Source organism: Mytilus galloprovincialis, chromosome 5 (assembly GCF_965363235.1).
Source record: "Mytilus galloprovincialis chromosome 5, xbMytGall1.hap1.1, whole genome shotgun sequence".
Lineage (NCBI taxonomy): Eukaryota > Metazoa > Mollusca > Bivalvia > Mytilida > Mytilidae > Mytilus > Mytilus galloprovincialis.
In genome coordinates this window covers 17,928,467-17,946,624 of record NC_134842.1, presented here as the reverse complement: position 1 = coordinate 17,946,624, position 18,158 = coordinate 17,928,467, and the positions used below count along the sequence as shown (strand labels likewise).

The 18,158-nt window shown below is 32.2% G+C and overlaps 1 protein-coding gene across 2 annotated transcripts in view; it reads right to left on the bottom strand.

Annotated features, from left to right (window-relative positions):
- LOC143075301 (uncharacterized) overlaps positions 1–18,158 on the bottom strand; it is a 35,900-nt gene that overhangs the window by 14,957 nt on the left and 2,785 nt on the right. For both annotated transcript variants that reach the window (XM_076250674.1, XM_076250673.1), the window contains exons 2-4: positions 17,755–17,914; positions 7,572–7,631; positions 3,178–3,290 (exon numbers count right to left, since the gene is read on the bottom strand). In XM_076250674.1, coding sequence (XP_076106789.1) covers positions 3,178–3,290; positions 7,572–7,631; positions 17,755–17,897 — 316 coding nt within the window. In that variant the 5' untranslated portion in view covers positions 17,898–17,914. The remainder of the gene's footprint in view (positions 1–3,177; positions 3,291–7,571; positions 7,632–17,754; positions 17,915–18,158) is intronic.

The following is an 18,158-nucleotide window of genomic DNA, read 5'->3' as shown; positions in this document are numbered from 1 at the left end:
TAATATATGTCCCCAGACTAATTTTCCTAGGTAAACATGTCCTATAAAATACCATAATAAATTCAATTACATTTAAACCATGGAAATTTAAATGTTATGTTTTAGTAATGTTTAAGAGTTGCATAGTATTTTGATAAAATTTATGTCCCCAGAATAATTTTCCTATGGAATCATGCCCATGTCATTAATAGTCATAGGTTAAAATGTCCATGCTCTTAATTTTAAAAGGTGAATATGAATGTAATATGTTTTATATTGTTAAAGACAAAACGAAAGAGTTGTGTATCAAAACTATCAATCTGTTTAAAAAAATTTGACTCCAGACTAATTTTCTTAGGAAATCATGTCCATGTCATTAATAGTTCTAGGTTAAAATGTCCAAGCCCTTAGCTTTAAAAGGTAACTATAAAATGTTTTAATATTGTTAAAGAGTTGTGTATCAATTTTTTAAATAAATTTTATGTCCCCAGACTAATTTTCCTACGAAATCCTGTCGATGTCATTAGTATTCCTATGTAAAAATGTCCATGTCTTTTATTATAAAACGAAAATGTTATAAGCAATGGAAACTCAATATTCATGTTTTAATTAGGTTATAAAGGAAATGTCCTTCATTTTAATTGGAAAAAAATAAGGAAATTTTCCAATCTTATCTAACATATTTTCTTCTTTTAATTTGAATATATTTTATGATATAATAAAACAATTAGAAAAAACAAGTCTTGGGACAATTTTTCCTAGAAAAACAAGTACCAGACATATATTACTAGCTGTGGACTTATATTCCTAGTAAAATCATGGAAATGGACTTGATTAACTAGGAAAAAAAGTCTGGCGGACAAATTTTACTACCGGACCAAATTTACTGTTCCATTATGATCATAAACAAGCTTCTGTCCAAGTTTGGTACAAATCAAGGATAGTTTATGAAAGTTATTAAAATTTTTAAAACTTTAACCACAGAGTGAATGTAATGTTTCCTCGCAGAAAAACTAAGTCCATTTATAAGTAAAATACGGAACAAATGGAATTTAATTTTTACAAAATTTACTTCTGGATATTTTCTTATGATCATAAACAAGCTTCTGTCCAAGTTTGGTAGAAATCCAGTATAGTTTAAGAAAGTTATTAAAATTTCAAAAACTTTAACCACAGAGTGAATATTTGTGGACGCCGCCGCCGACGACAACGACACCGACGACGGAATGTAGGATCGCTTAGGATCGCTTTTTCGACTAAAGTCGAAGGCTCGACAAAAATCTTACGATTAAAATTGATCGAAAGTAATACTGAAATGTGTATGACTTACAGTATTTTTAATCTAAAGGTTTTTTGTGAAAAGTGTCGCTGAATTGAAACAAGAGTGCGCACGCTGAAATGTCTCGCCTTCTTTACTAATCATTGATGGTTGACAGTCCTAAATATAAAGCTTTATTACAACTGTCACATAAACCTAACATTAACCAAGAAAACTAAACATTGACCAATGAACCATGAAAATGAGGTCAAGGTCAGATGAACAATGCCAGACAGACATGTACAGCTAACAATTCTTTCATACAACACATATAGTTGACCTATTGATTATAGTTTAAGAAAAACAGACCAAAGCACAAAAACTTAACACTGAACAATGAACCGTGAAAATGAGACCAAGGTCAAATAACTGCGTGACTGACATATAGATCATAAAATATTTCCATACACCAAATATAGTTGACCTATTGCATATAGTATTAGAAAAAAAGATCAAAACCCAAAAACTTAACTTGGACCACTGAACCATGAAAATTAGGTCAAGGTCAGATGACACCTGCCAGCTAGACATGAACACCATACAATCATTCCATACACCAAATATAGTAGACCTATTGCATATAGTATAAGAAAAACAGACCAAAACACAAAAACTTAACTATAACCACTGAACCATGAAAATGAGGTCAAGGTCAGATGAAACCTGCCTGTTGGACATGTACACCTTACAGTCCATCCATACACCGAATATACTAGACCTATTGCTTATAGTATCTGAGATATGGACTTGATCACCAAAACTTAACCTTGTTCACTGCTCCATGAAATGAGGTCGAGGTCAAGTGAAAACTGTCTGACAGTCATGAAGACCTTGCAAGGTATGCACATACCAAATATAGTTATCCTATTACTTATAATAAGAGAGAATTTAACATTACAAAAAATCTTAACTTTTTTCAAGTAGTCACTGAACCATGAAAATGAGTTCGCGGACATTGGACATTGTAACATGACACATCTGTATACAAAGTATGAAGCATCCAGGTCTTCCACCTTCTAAAATATAAAGCTTTTGTAAAAGAAGTTAGCTATAAACGCCGCCGGATCACTATCCCTATGTCGAGCTTTCTACGACAAAAGTCGCAGGCTCGACAAAAACTAATAAACCACAAAAGAAGATGAAAACAACTTTTTGCTTTTGTGTGACTGTTACTTTGCTATAAAAGAAACGAACTCATGCATGAACTAGCTTCTGTCAACTTTAACTCCCCAAAAAGAAGCCGTAAAAGATATGTTTACGAGCAACTCAGAAACGGAGGCAAACATTGTCATAGACTGTTTAAAGATAAGACAAGATGTTATATAAACATTTTTACTTTACCACAACTACTTATACAAGACGTAAAATCTGTAAAATGAGCATAAGATTTTTATATCATATTATGTCAATTAGGGTTGCACTTTTATAAATTTTTTATTAACATAAACCACTAAAGATAGCTCATTACATGCAATGTTTGTTGAGGTAAACAAGAAGTTGTTGAGAGAAGAATATGAAAAAGCATCACACGGTATAGCTGACTCATATAAACCCTGAAACCAAATTTCAAACATCGTTGTAATGTAGTTCCTGAGAAAGATGCGACGAAAAATATTCATGGGACGGATGGACTGTCGGATGTACTGGAGGACTGACAGATGGACGGATGGACAGAGGTAAAATAGTATACCCCTACTTTTTTCACAAATAGAGTATGAAAATGTGTTTTTCCACTTATTGATTTATATAAGAGAAACAAGGGAAACGTAAGTATGGCTTTTTTCTACACATTTTATTATTCTTTTCATAATAGGAATCTGAAGTAATACGTTTTTATTTGCAGTTATATTTCTCTTAGGTAAGTAAAAAAAAAAGCTTACTTTTACATTTCTCTTTGTGGTTTTCATAGAAGCCTGGACAACAAATCACCGTCGTTGTGGTAACATTAACTAATCCAGTCTTAAGCACGTGAAATTTCACCTGTCTCTTCGTACTAAAATAATATAAAACAAATAAGTGTGATGGCAATTTAATAATTTAAATCCTGTACGAAAATTTGTTCAATCATTAATATTAATTCTCTCTAGAAAAAAAAACACACTTGTTTATATGAGATCATTGACGTCTCTCGCTCTTTATGTGCTAATACAGAGTTGTTATATCATTTGATTGCAGTAGTGTTAATGCTGAAGTAAAAATTCCAAGGAACCACTTTGGTGAAGAGGTAGTGCCATCTCTAGTAGCGTCAGGCAATAAAACAAATTCATTCAGGCCGTCTATATGTCTGTGCGGATTTATAAATACGCTACCACGTCCGGAGCATAAACTGTGATGCCGAGTGTAGGATGAATCCTGTAAGTCAAAATAATCTTACAACAGCTCTTAGAGGGGTCTAATAGTGTTTTATTTTTCACAGCAAATAATTGCGCATTTTGTTTTGTGGTAAAACAATTTTCACCAGATTCATTTGACGACCCTGTCTGCAGATCTTTCAAATGGATTATTGTTAATGTGTTATCGTCCTTAACGTACAGAACAGTTTTCTACTGGCTGTTTGCAGACAAAAATCCATAAATCCAAACAAGGAATGGCATCATGATTATGAACCTATTTATCTTCGGAGTATGACATGATCGAAAGATTGACATTCTGATCTGTTGGGGAATTGTCTTTTTTTTTTATCAAACAGTCGTCATTAATTTTTCGCCAATTTGTCAAAGTCCATTTTTCCTGTGTTTTCTTTCAATGTGACTATGTTGAAAGCTTGGTTTTACCATTGAGGCAATCATTAGACAGTGGTTCAGCGAACAAGCAAAACCAAAAATTGCGGCTTTCAACTTCAACACCTATACTATAGTCCAAATAGTCTGTCGTATATATTCTTAAAAATTATTTACGAATACGCAAAGTCTCTCTGAACAATCTCTTTTTCTTCAAAGTTTGCGAAAACACTAAATTGTATCAACTTATATAAAATTTATAACAAAGTTTTGAACGATTTTTTTGAAGGGAAAAGTTGACAATAAAAATAAATCAGAATAAACATGATACATCTTCTCTTTTGTACATGCATCATAATGTATCTTCCACCCAACAATTACCAAGTTTGTGTTAAAATCGTTTAAAAAAATATATATATATATATAATGTCTAAAAATAGCACCAATCAACATTCAATCTATTTAAGCGTGGATCAGTTTGTGAAAATAAACTGATACAGTTACTGAATTAAAATTATATAAATGTCTAAGAATATAACTTAAACACACTAATTAATACATTAAAAAGTTCTATTAGATGTTAAATAGAAATACGCAATATTTCGCTAAACAAATTAGCTTCATCAGGCGTGTGCATCTCTCAAGGTGAAATCGGATGCATGACAAAATAATATTTTTGTAGCTTAATCTATACAAGAGTTGAGGAAAAGTGTAACATATTGATTGATGTTGCATAAAATATGTTTTGTAGCTACAACTACATGAAGTTGGAATAAAAGTTTAACACATTTATAGATGTTCGATTAATTGTATGAATTTCTATAAATTAATTTGTATGATTTCAAGATAATTATGGTTTTGATTTGTTTTTAAATTTTTTTTCGTCTCTCTCATTGAGTCCATCAGGTTCAAGAGTTCGTAACTGGTGCATCCAAAATCTCTCTCTTTTTTGTCTTCCTTGTGTATCCCAATTTTGATTTTTCTCAATGATTTGAAATGTGACGTTTACAAAATCATGTCCTGCTCTTAAAAGGTGTCTTGTAATTGGGCAGTTCCTTTCTTTTGTATAAAATGACCGATGGTTATTTAGTCGGATGTTAAATGGTGTTTCTGTTTCACCAACATATTGTATTTTGCAAGTTCCACACGTTAGAACATAAATACAATTTTGCGTTTTGCAATTTGATGTTATGAATATGTTGTATTTTTTCTTTGTGACTGTGCTGACGAATTGGGTTTCGATAGTGGCGACTCTGCAGCACTTACAATTGCCCCTTCCGCATGGTGTATAACCTCCGATTGTTGATATCTCCTGTTTAGATACTTTGGATGTTACTAGAATATCTTTGAGGTTTTTGGGTCTGCGGTAAGCCATAACGGGAGGTGATGGAAAAATCTCTTTTAAGGAAGGATCATTTTCAATAAGACGCCAGTGTTTGTGGACAATTGAAAGATTTGTCAGGTCAGGATGAAAGCTAACAACAAACGGGATTTTATTTGTCTGGGCCGTCTTTTCTTTGTATTCAAGTAGGTTTGTTCGGTCTTTTTCTTTTGCTTTACCGAAAGCTTCTGAAATATTTTTGTTCTTATAACCTCTTGATTTAAGTTGCTGTCTGAGTTGCCCCAAACGATGGTTAAATTTTGATTCCGATGAACAAATCCGTTTTAACCTGATGGCTTGGCTGTACGGAATGCTCCGGGAGCAGTGTTTCGGGTGGCAACTCTTCGGAGAGAGAAATTGGTGTTTATCAGTTTTTTTGGTGTGAAGGTCGGTTGTCATGACTCCGTTTTCTAAAGTTATGGTGGTGTCGAGAAGCGCAATTTTCTCATTTGAAACTTCAGATGTGAACTTTATCGATTGATGAAAGTTGTTACAGAAATCGAGAAATTCTTGCAGACGTTCTGCAGTTTCGTTCCATTTGATGTCGATGTCATCAATATAACGGAGCCAAGACAAGGGTTTGTATGGTACATTCGAAAGGATGCGTTCTTCGAGACTCCCCATGAAAATGTTGGCAAAAGAAGGTGCCATTTTGGTTCCCATACTGGTACCGTCAACCTGCAAGTAGTGCTGGTCGTTGAATACAAAATTGTTGTTTTCCAGCACTAGTCTCAGCAACTGAACCAGACAGTCTGTTGGGGATGTTTATCCTTACGATTGTTCCATACTTGTTCACAAGCGACTATTCCTTCATTTTTGGGAATATTTGTACACGTTTGGGGCAACTCAGACAGCAACTTAAATCAAGAGGTTATAAGAACAAAAATATTTCAGAAGCTTTCTGTAAAGCAAAAGAAAAAGACCGAACAAACCTACTTGAATACAAAGAAAAGACGGCCCAGACAAATAAAATCCCGTTTGTTGTTAGCTTTCATCCTGACCTGACAAATCTTTCATCAATTGTCCACAAACACTGGCGTCTTATTGAAAATGATCCTTCCTTAAAAGAGATTTTTCCATCACCTCCCGTTATGGCTTACCGCAGACCCAAAAACCTCAAAGATATTCTAGTAACATCCAAAGTATCTAAACAGGAGATATCAACAATCGGAGGTTATACACCATGCGGAAGGGGCAATTGTAAGTGCTGCAGAGTCGCCACTATCGAAACCCAATTCGTCAGCACAGTCACAAAGAAAAAATACAACATATTCATAACATCAAATTGCAAAACGCAAAATTGCATTTATGTTCTAACGTGTGGAACTTGCAAAATACAATATGTTGGTGAAACAGAAACACCATTTAACATCCGACTAAATAACCATCGGTCATTTTATACAAAAGAAAGGAACTGCCCAATTACAAGACACCTTTTAAGAGCAGGACATGATTTTGAAAACGTCACATTTCAAATCATTGAGAAAAATCAAAATTGGGATACACAAGGAAGACAAAAAAGAGAGAGATTTTGGATGCACCAGTTACGAACTCTTGAACCTGATGGACTCAATGAGAGAGACGAAAAAAGATTTCAAAACAAATCAAAACCATAATTATCTTGAAATCATACAAATTAATTTATAGAAATTCATACAATTAATCGAACATCTATAAATGTGTTAAACTTTTATTCCAACTTCATGTAGTTGTAGCTACAAACATATTTTATGCAACATCAATCAATATGTTACACTTTTCCTCAACTCTTGTATAGATTAAGCTAAAAAATATTATTTTGTCATGCATCCGATTTCACCTTGAGAGATGCACACGCCTGATGAAGCTAATTTGTTTAGCGAAATATTGCGTATTTCTATTTAACATCTAATAGAACTTTTTAATGTATTAATTAGTGTGTTTAAGTTATATTCTTAGACATTTATATATATATATATATATAAACACTTTTGTATTTCAGATTATATTATTGCATTAATATGTATCAAAATCCTCCATGTCCTTCGACAATAGAATACGAAAAAACATCTTATTTATAATAAAACATATTACAGTAGAAACAATATGTAAACAAAATGCATGAAAAAAGTCTTTTTCTTACTTTATTTTTTACATCTCGATGTTTACTCATTACATGTAGAATTGCACTTACCCGTCTCCTTTTTTTAGGACTGATGACAATTTAACATATACCTCATGACTCTCAAGTCTCCTAACAAATAAATAATAAGTAGGTATTAGGTTATCTTAAGGCTATATCCAAAGTAAATGTTATTTTATGATATGATGGACCCCTAAATATATATGTTAAATAGTTTTACCTTGATAGTTAGTATTATACATTAATGGGGAATGTTGGCGTATGAAAAATAAAAATATGTGGTATGATTGTCAGTAAGACAACAGTCTACACAAGAAAAAACCAAGAGACACAAACATTAACAATTATAGGTCACAATAAATACGAGTCTTCAACAATGAGTTGAACCCATACAACATAGTCAGATCTAAATGGACCCCAAAATGACAAATGTAAAATATTTCAAAGAGAAAACTAACCATGCACATTTTTGGGGGTTAAAATAGTATGGATAAGATGGAGAAAGAATGCGTTTTAAAAACAATGCCGAAATTTACGAGATGTACTCGTGAACTTTCATTTCAAGTTCACAGAAAGTTATTTTCAACAAGGGGACATTTACTATAGTAAATTATGTGACAAAATGAGAGCAAATGCAAAAAACAAATGGCAACAATCTGTTTCTGGAATAGACACTCAAGGTTAAAGTCAGATAAACCAAGCCAACAATACATTAACACCTTATAATAAAATAATTCCACACATTATATATAGTTGACTTATTGCTTATAATAAACAAGAAACAGATCAAACTATGAAAACTTTACATTGTCCAATGAAACAAGAAAATGAGGTCAAAGTCAGATGATACCTACAAGATAGACATAATATACCTTACAATCATTCCATACACCTAGTATTGCTCATAATTTAAGAAAACCAGATCAATACAAAAAAAAACATAAAATTGAGCAATGAGCCGAGAGAAAATGAGGTCTCGTCGTAGAGAAAAAAAAATACAAGAAAATGAGGTCAAGGTCAAATAATACCTGCCAAACTGAAATGTACATCGTAAATATTTATATAACATCAAATACAATTGACATATTAATGATATTGCTACATTACTAAAAATAACCAGATCAAAACACAGAAACTTAACTTTAACCACTGAACCATAAACATGATTTGATTTTTTGATTTTTGATGTTTTAACGCCACTTTTAAGCACCGCTTTTGGGCTATTTCATGGCGGCCAGTTTTTATTGGTGGCGGAAGCCGGAGTGCCCGGAGAAAACCACCGACCTTCGATAGGACAAGAGTGTACACACTGAAATGTCTCGCCTTCTTTACTAATCATTGATATTATGTTGATACTCCTAAATATAAAGCTTTATTACGACTGTCACATAAACTTAACATGAACCATGAAAATGAGGTCAAGGTCAATTAAACCATATGCCAGGCAGACATGAACAGCTAACAATGCTTCCATACAACAAATATAGTTGACATGTTGCTTATAGTTGAAGAAAATAGACAAAAACACAAAAACTCAACACTGAGCAATGAAGGTTGAAAACCAGGTCAAGGTCAAATAAAACCAGCACGACTGACATATAGATCGTAAAATATTTCCATACACCAAATATAGTTGACCTATGACATATAGTATTAGATAAAAAGACCAAAACTCAAAAACTTAACTTTGACCACTGAACCATGAAAATGAGATCAAGGTCAGAAGACATCTGATCGCTAGACATGTACACCTTAAAATCATTCCATACAACAAATATAGTAAACCTATTGCATAAAGTATGAGAAAAACAGACCAAAACTCAAAAACTTAACTATAACCATTGAACCATGAAAATGAGGTCAAGGTCAGATGACATCTGCCCGCTAGACATGTACACCTTACAATCATTCCATACAACAAATATCGTAAAACTATTGCATAAAGTATGAGAAAAACAGACCAAAACACAAAAACTAAACTATAACCACTGAACCATGAAAATGAGGTCAAGGTCAGATGACACCTGCCAGTTGGACATGTACACCTTACAGTCCTTCCATACACCAAATATACTAGACCTATTGCTTATAGTATCTGAGATATGGACTTGACCACCAAAACTTAACCTTGTTCACTGATCCATGAAATGAGGTCGAGGTCAAGTGAAAACTGTCTGACGGGCATGAGGACCTTGCAAGGTACGCACATACTAAATATAGTTATCCTATTACTTACAGTAAGAGAGAATTTAACATTACAAAAAATCTGAACTGTTTTTTTCAAGTGGTCACTGAACCATGAAAATGAGGTCAAGGATAATGGACATGTGACTGACGGAAACTTCGTAACATGAGGCATCTATATACAAAATATGAAGCATCCAGGTCTTCCACCTTCTAAAATATATAGCTTTAAAGAAGAGAGCTAACACCGCCGCCGCCGCCGGATCACTTTCCCTATGTCGAGCTTTCTGCAACAAAAGTTGCAGGCTCGACAAAAACTGACAATCCTAGTCAATTAAGATTGGAGTCTAGTGCACCCGCACGAGCGGGGTTCGAACTCACAACCTCAGTGTTGACTGGCTAGTGATTACATAATAACTACTTAGACCACTCGGCCACCGAAGCCGGGGCCTTAGCCCCACCATAAAAATGAGGTCATGCTCAGATGACACCTGTCAGCTTGAAATGTTCACCTAACAATCGTTCAAAATATAGTAGACATATTGCTTCCGGCATCTGAGATATAGACACAACCTCAGGTCAAGGGAAAACTGTCTGACAGACATGAGGACCTAAAAAGGTAAGCACATACCAAATATAGTTATCTTATAATCACAATGAAAGAAAAAATAAAAGAGTAATGCGCCCATGGGACACAGATGATGCCCCGAAAAGTTATAAAGGGATATAACTGAAGAACGGTAAAATTAAGTGACGCTACACAAATATGTACATAATCTGATATTTAGTTTAGGATAACTTAATTAAGAGAACAGAAAAGAAAAAACTAGTTATTTTTCCATTTTAAACAGGCATAACTAAAGTATGACTTTCTGTGGCATTTAAAGATGGGTTGACGGGTTGGTTGCAATACCAATGTGTATCAACGCCAACGGAAATTGGGTACTAATGAAGCGAAGAGAAAGGAAAAAATAAATAAACAAGTCTAGAATTCCTTTAATTTAGACCATTTCTAGCGGTTTCAAAGGGTTTCGCTTCTGTAACGATTTACTGATATACAAAGCTCTATTTTTTTTTATACCAACAAGTAGCAAACAAATACAAGATTTTATGTTATACTCCAAAACGGTGCACTTAATACCAGAAAATTTCGAGGTCAATAGCCCTTCGTCGCCCCGTTTGCATGATACTCAATTGTTTTTCATTTTTTTTACAGACACATAATTAGATTATGATAATATGACTTCATATTTACTGAAATTCGCTCTCAAATGAATCCAGCCTAGGGTACGGCAACTTGCTACTGTTCACATATTTTCAGTACGGCAACTTGTTTTCCAACTGTATGACAACTTGCTAGTTTTATTATATGTTTATGCCATCCTTTTCAAGACTTATAACATTATTTCTTGAAAAGGACGGCATATACATATAATAAAACTAGCTAGTTTAAATAATTTATTTATAAATCAAATATAAATATAATTCGCTTAACGGCATTGTAGATCATGGTACATGTATCATACACAATATTTTGCAACGCGGTTCAATTAAATCATTAGCATTTATGAAAAATACATATTTTTCTAGATGTATACAAGACTTAGTGTTTTAGCTGCTCTTTGGTCGGATTTTTGTCTCTTTGACACATGCTCCATTTCCATTCTCAATTTTATTGTTATGTTAAAATTTTACCTGTTCACCATACAAAAAATCCCTGTGTCCATAAATAAACCCCTTTTAATTGTAACTAACTATCTATTTGATTTGTAGATTACATCACATCTCTTAAATATCAGAGTTTACGTCAGATATGCGATGCAATGTAATGTAGTCAATTGGCATTACTACTAGCCGACTATACGGTATATGTTTTATTCATTGTTGAAGACCGTACGGTTGCCTATAATTCCTTACAACCACTTCATTTGAACTTTGGTGGATAGTTTTCTCAATGGCAATCATTCCACAACTCCTACTTTTTAACTAGATAATCATGATGATTTTATCCTAGTTGAATATTAATTTTCCTCCTTTGCTACTCATTATTTTTTTTCACTCGTTTTTTTTTTTTTTTTTTTGCCATTTTTGTAGACAATTGTTTTCTGCATTTTTTGTGTTGCAGAATTTTTATTTTGAAATCTTCCAAAGACGTTGTAGTCCAATTTCTTCTAAAATCTCACGAAGGCATGACAAATTCCTGTCATGTCTCAGTGATATTGTTTGCCTTAAATTACCGGAGAATAAATGCTTTTTCCCCTGGAGAAGAATCCCAATTCGAAAAAAAAATGGCTTAAAATTATTCCCAAAAAGACAACTTTTTTCCCAAACAGTGCAGTCTCAGTAGTAATTGTGCATGAATACAAACTAAAAAACACTCATTTGAATACATTTTTCATGCCTAAAATGACTATATGTCTGATTGTGCAGATTTGATGGTCTATTTATGTATAATAATCACTGACGATAAGGGGTCTTATTTCATATGAGGGTTTCAATTATCTCTAAAGGGGATCTGCACATTGAAGTTCCAGTCAAGTTCATGGTTTATTATAAATTTACCAATATGATAAAAATGACGCATATTTTCCCAATAAAAAAGAATAGACTCAGAGGTAGTTTTGAAAAAAAGTTAACAATATCACTGTGTCTGTTTCAACATATTCAGCAATAATACTTCCAATACTTTAGAAAAAAGATATGATCATAAGTATAAGTGATCTATAAAGGTTATAAAAATTCTTAGAGATGTACTTTATAGCTTGTTTATATTGTATAAATTTTGACATGTAATAACTTCCAATCAACAAATTAAGAAAATATGGTTTTAATAATATATGTTAAAAGTGATACAACACTATTTAAGATTTCATTATTTTCATATATTTGAAGTTTAAGTGTTTATTTTTAAGGTAGTTCATAAAACCAAATCTATAGGTCTTACTAGTATTGAATTTTATCATGTCTTTTGACACAATCTTAAAGTTAAATTTAGAAATGCATGTATTCAACATTTTATTCGTTAAAAGTACTACAAAAAAAAAGAACTCGGGCGAAATCAATCCTCCCACACTACCTCTCCATCAACTCATTGTAATTCAAGCAAAACAGCATTAACGACGATCTTTTATTTTTCTACAAATTTGAAAAAAAAAATCTATAATAGAATAAAAAGTAATGGGGGTTTCTACCAATAACACAAAATCAGTAAAAACAAGAATGTGTCCCCAGTACACGAATGCCCCACTCGCATTTTCTATGTTCAATGGACCGTGAAATTGGGGTAAACCCTCTAATTTGGCATTAAAATTAAAAAGATCATATCATAGGGAACATGTATACTAAGTTTGAAGTCGATTGGACTTCAACTTCATCAAAAACTACCTTGACCAAAAACTTTAACCTGAAGCGGGACAGACGGACGAACGAACGGACAGACGGACGAACGAACAGACGGACGAACGGACGAACGGACGCACAGACCAGAAAACATAATGCCCCTCTACTATCGTAGGTGGGGCATAAACATGTATACACACAGCAAAACACACAAAAAGCAATGGAACAGTCCTTTCATTGATGTTCTTCATCTCAGAGCCACAGCGAAACCTTCAACACAGAAAAATAATGTTCACCTCACAGTAAATTTAAGACGGACCCTAGCAACTGCAAATTGACGATCACGACACAGTTGTGAATTGAAGAACAAAGCCATGGTCTTATATCAAGACTAAAGAAATCTTTAAAAGAAATCAAACATTTACTGTCATGATTTACCCAAACAATCACACTAAATAATACAAACATCAAGACCACCATGGGGCACATCGAGATATATGTTAGACAACTTGGGAGGAAATAATGTACGTGTATGGCAAATAATTCGTAAAGACTTTGTAAGATGTAACACCAACTCGAACCCGGTCAAAAATGTTTAAAGCAAATTTTCCTACCGACAATGTAAAATTTCATTTCAAACTATGTAGAATATAAAGCTGCACTCGCACCAGCAAAGTGAAACGGGATTAATGTAAGTTGTAATAACTTGTTCCCAATCCACTATAAAAAAAAATGTTTAATCTAATATATATTGATAATTAAAAGTATCAATTGAAAGGCGAAGGACTGTTGATCCTTGTAGAACACCTTTTGACTGATAATTAAAAAAAAAAATTATGAATGAAATAAACTAGAGGCTCTAAAGAGCCTGTGTTGCTCACCTTGGTCTATGTGAAATTAAACAATGGACACAGATGGATTCATGACAAAATTGTGTTTTGGTGATGGTGATGTGTTTGTAGATCTTACTTTACTAAACATTCTTGCTGGTTACAATTATCTCTATCTATAACAGTACTTTCTGTGGAAAATTGACTACGAAGGGCAATAACTCCTTAGGGGGTCAATTGACTATTTTGGTCATTATGACTTATTTTTAGTTCTTAATTTGCTGTAATTTATTGCTGATTACAGTTTATCTCTATCTATAATAATATTCAAGATAATAACAAAAAAACAGCAAAATTTCCTCAAAATTACCAATTCAGGGGCAGCAACCTAACAACCAATTATCCGATTCATCTGAAAATTCCAGGGCAGATAGATCGTGACCTGATCAACAATTTTACTTCCTGTCAGATTTGCTCTAAATGCTTTGGTTTTTGAGTTATAAGCCAAAAACTGCATTTTACCCCTTATGTTATATTTTTAGCCATGCAGCCATCTTGGTTGGTTGGCCGGGTCACCGGACACATTTTTTAAACAAGATACCCCTATGATGATTATGGCCAAGTTTGGTTAAATTTGGCCCAGTAGTTTAAGAGGAGAAGATTTTTCTAAAAGATTACTAAGATTTACGAAAAATGGTTAAAAATTGACTATAAAGGGCAATAACTCCTAAAGTGGTCAACTGACCATTTTGGTCATGTTGACTTATTTGTAGATATTACTTTGCTGAACATTATTGCTATTTACAGTTTATCTCTATCTATAATAATATTCAAGATAATAACCAAAAACAGCAAAATTTCCTCAAAATTACCAATTCAGGGGCAGCAACCTAACAACCAATTATCCGATTCATCTGAAAATTCCAGGGCAGATAGATCGTGACCTGATCAACAATTTTACTTCCTGTCAGATTTACTCTAAATGCTTTGGTTTTTGAGTTATAAGCCAAAAACTGCATTTTACCCCTATGTTCTATTTTTAGCCATGCAGCCATCTTGGTTGGTTGGCCGGGTCACCGGACACATTTTTTAAACAAGATACCCCTATGATGATTATGGCCAAGTTTGGTTAAATTTGGCCCAGTAGTTTAAGAGGAGAAGATTTTTCTAAAAGATTACTAAGATTTACGAAAAATGGTTAAAAATTGACTATAAAGGGCAATAACTCCTAAAGTGGTCAACTGACCATTTTGGTCATGTTGACTTATTTGTAGATATTACTTTGCTGAACATTATTGCTGTTTACAGTTTATCTCTATCTATAATAATATTCAAGATAATAACCAAAAACAGCAAAATTTCCTTAAAATTACCATTTCAGAGGCAGCAACCCAACAACGAAATGTCCGATTCATCTGAAAATTTCAGGGCAGATAGATCGTGACCTGATCAACAATATTACCCCATGTCAGATTTGCTCTAAATGCTTTGGTTTTTGAGTTATAAGCCAAAAACTGCATTTTACCCCTATGTTCTATTTTCGCCATGGCGGCCACCTTGGTTGGTTGGCCGGGTCACCGGACACATTTTTTAAACTAAATACCCCAATGATGATTGTGGCCAAGTTTGGTTAAATTTGGCCCAGTAGTTTCAGAGGAGAAGATTTTTGTAAAAGTTAACGCCGGACGACGGACGCAGGACGACGACGGACGACGGACGACGGACGACAAGTGATGGGAAAAGCTCACTTGGCCCTTCGGGCCAGGTGAGCTAAAAAAGAAGGACATTTGTTGCGTATCGTCTGTTTCTCAATGAAGAAGTACATGTTTATGGAACCAGTACGCTCTGATATGTTAAGAACGATATACTGCCCCAATATATATTGAAAAATTTAACATAGAAAACAATAGGGCCAAGGATATGTGGTGTGGGTCTTCTTAAAATTTTAGTACAAAACTGGCGTCAAAGAGAATATATTATAGCACAAATACGAGAAGTTATCTCAAGAATTAATACTATATAACTTAAAAAAACTTAAGAACATACACCTCAAGCACCAAAGCTGTGATTATTTGTCTTTAGATACCATACATTTAGTCTGCCGGTGTAATAGTAATTTGGAGGTTAAAAGTCTTACAAACGAACTAAATCGACTTAGCTGGTTCCTTTGCGGATTTATTTTCAGAATTACATTTTAGGCAATAATATATCTCTATTAATTAATAAGAGATCTCTATTAGTTTATAAGATATCTCTATTAATTAATAAGATATCTTATAAAGTATGTATTTAAAAGATATCTTTATAAAGAAGTAAGATATCTTATATACTTTATAAGATATCTTATATACTTTATAAGATATCTTATTAATTAATAGAGATATCTTATTAACTTATAGAGATATCTTATAAAATAATAGAGATATCTTATAAACTAATAGAGATATCTTATTAACTTATAGAGATATCTTATTAACTTATAGAGATATCTTATAAACTAATAGATATATCTTATAAACTTTTAGAGATATCTTATTAACTTATAGAGATATCTTATTTAATTGGTTATAAAGATATCTTATTTAATATATAAGATATCTCCATAAGTTAATAAGATATCTCTATTAGTTTATAAGATATCTCTATTAATTAATAAGATATCTTATAAAGTATGTATTTAAAAGATATCTTTATAAAGAAGTAGATATCTTATTTAATTGGTTATAAAGATATCTTATTTAATATATAAGATATCTCCATAAGTTAATAAGATATCTCTATTAATTAATAAGATATTTCTATTAGTTTATAAGATATCTCTATTAATTAATAAGATATCTTATAAAGTATGTATTTAAAAGATATCTTTATAAAGAAGTAAAATATCTTATATACTTTATAAGATATCTTATTAATTAATAGAGATATCTTATTAACTTATAGAGATATCTTATAAACTAAAAGAGATATCTTATAAACTAATAGAGATATCTTATTAACTTATAGAGATATCTTATTAACTTATAGAGATATCTTATAAACTAATAGATATATCTTATAAACTTTTAGAGATATCTTATTAACTTATAGAGATATCTTATTTAATTGGTTATAAAGATATCTTATTTAATATATAAGATATATCCATAAGTTAATAAGATATCTCTATTAGTTTATAAGATATCTCTATTAATTAATAAGATATCTTATAAAGTATGTATTTAAAAGATATCTTTATAAAGAAGTAAGATATTTTATATACTTTATAAGATATCTTATTAATTAATAGAGATATCTTATTAACTTATAGAGATATCTTATAAACTAATAGAGATATCTTATAAACTAATAGAGATATCTTATAAACTAATAGAGATATCTTATTTACTTTCAAATTAAATAAGATATCTTATAAAAATTAAAGATATCTTAATACTTAATAAGATATCTTGTTAAATAAATAAGATATCTTCAAATTTGAATAAACATAAAAACGGCGTGCCATAATACTGACGTTGGGATTTGGAGCCCTGCATGTAGCAGATGCATTCGACTCCGAACTTATGTCTTATAGACTAAGATCGCAAGTATTCCTGTCGAAGGTTGGTGGTTTTTTTCTGGCAGTCCGGCTTCTTCCACATAATATAAAATTATTACAACAGAAGGCAATACTTACTACATGAATAAAAAGTTCAAGCCGACATTTTTTACGGTACGTACAAGAACATGTAAATCTTGTGTGGTTCTTTTTTAATTTTTTCTTTAGGATTTCAAAAATGAAATGTCTCTTAGGACTGTTTGAAAATCAATAAATACATGTACATGAAGCATTTCTTATAACTTGGTATTAATCTATTCTAAAATGAAGAAAATCATATTACCATGTTATATTTTGACATTTACGTTTGTCCGCTGTATAAACTATTCCTGATCCTTGTTGATCTATTGATACTCCCAAATTTGCAGTACACAGTATCAGGGTACAAATACAAAATATGTTTGTGGTATGAAGCATCACATGCATGAATAATTCCACGGAATCTAAAACAAATAAATTCACATTCAGAAGTTAGAAAATCAAATAGGTTGCATATTATTCCGTATATTCAAAAATTTATAGGAACCCATGTGGCAAATACAGAAAATGTCATTAATGACATGTGTAATAGCAAGACAGTAAAATCCCAATAACTCAATATTATCGCTGACACGTGTAATAATTAGCAAAACTATTTAATTACAAAAGCTCCCTTGTTCAAGACATAAATCAATATTTTGACACAAC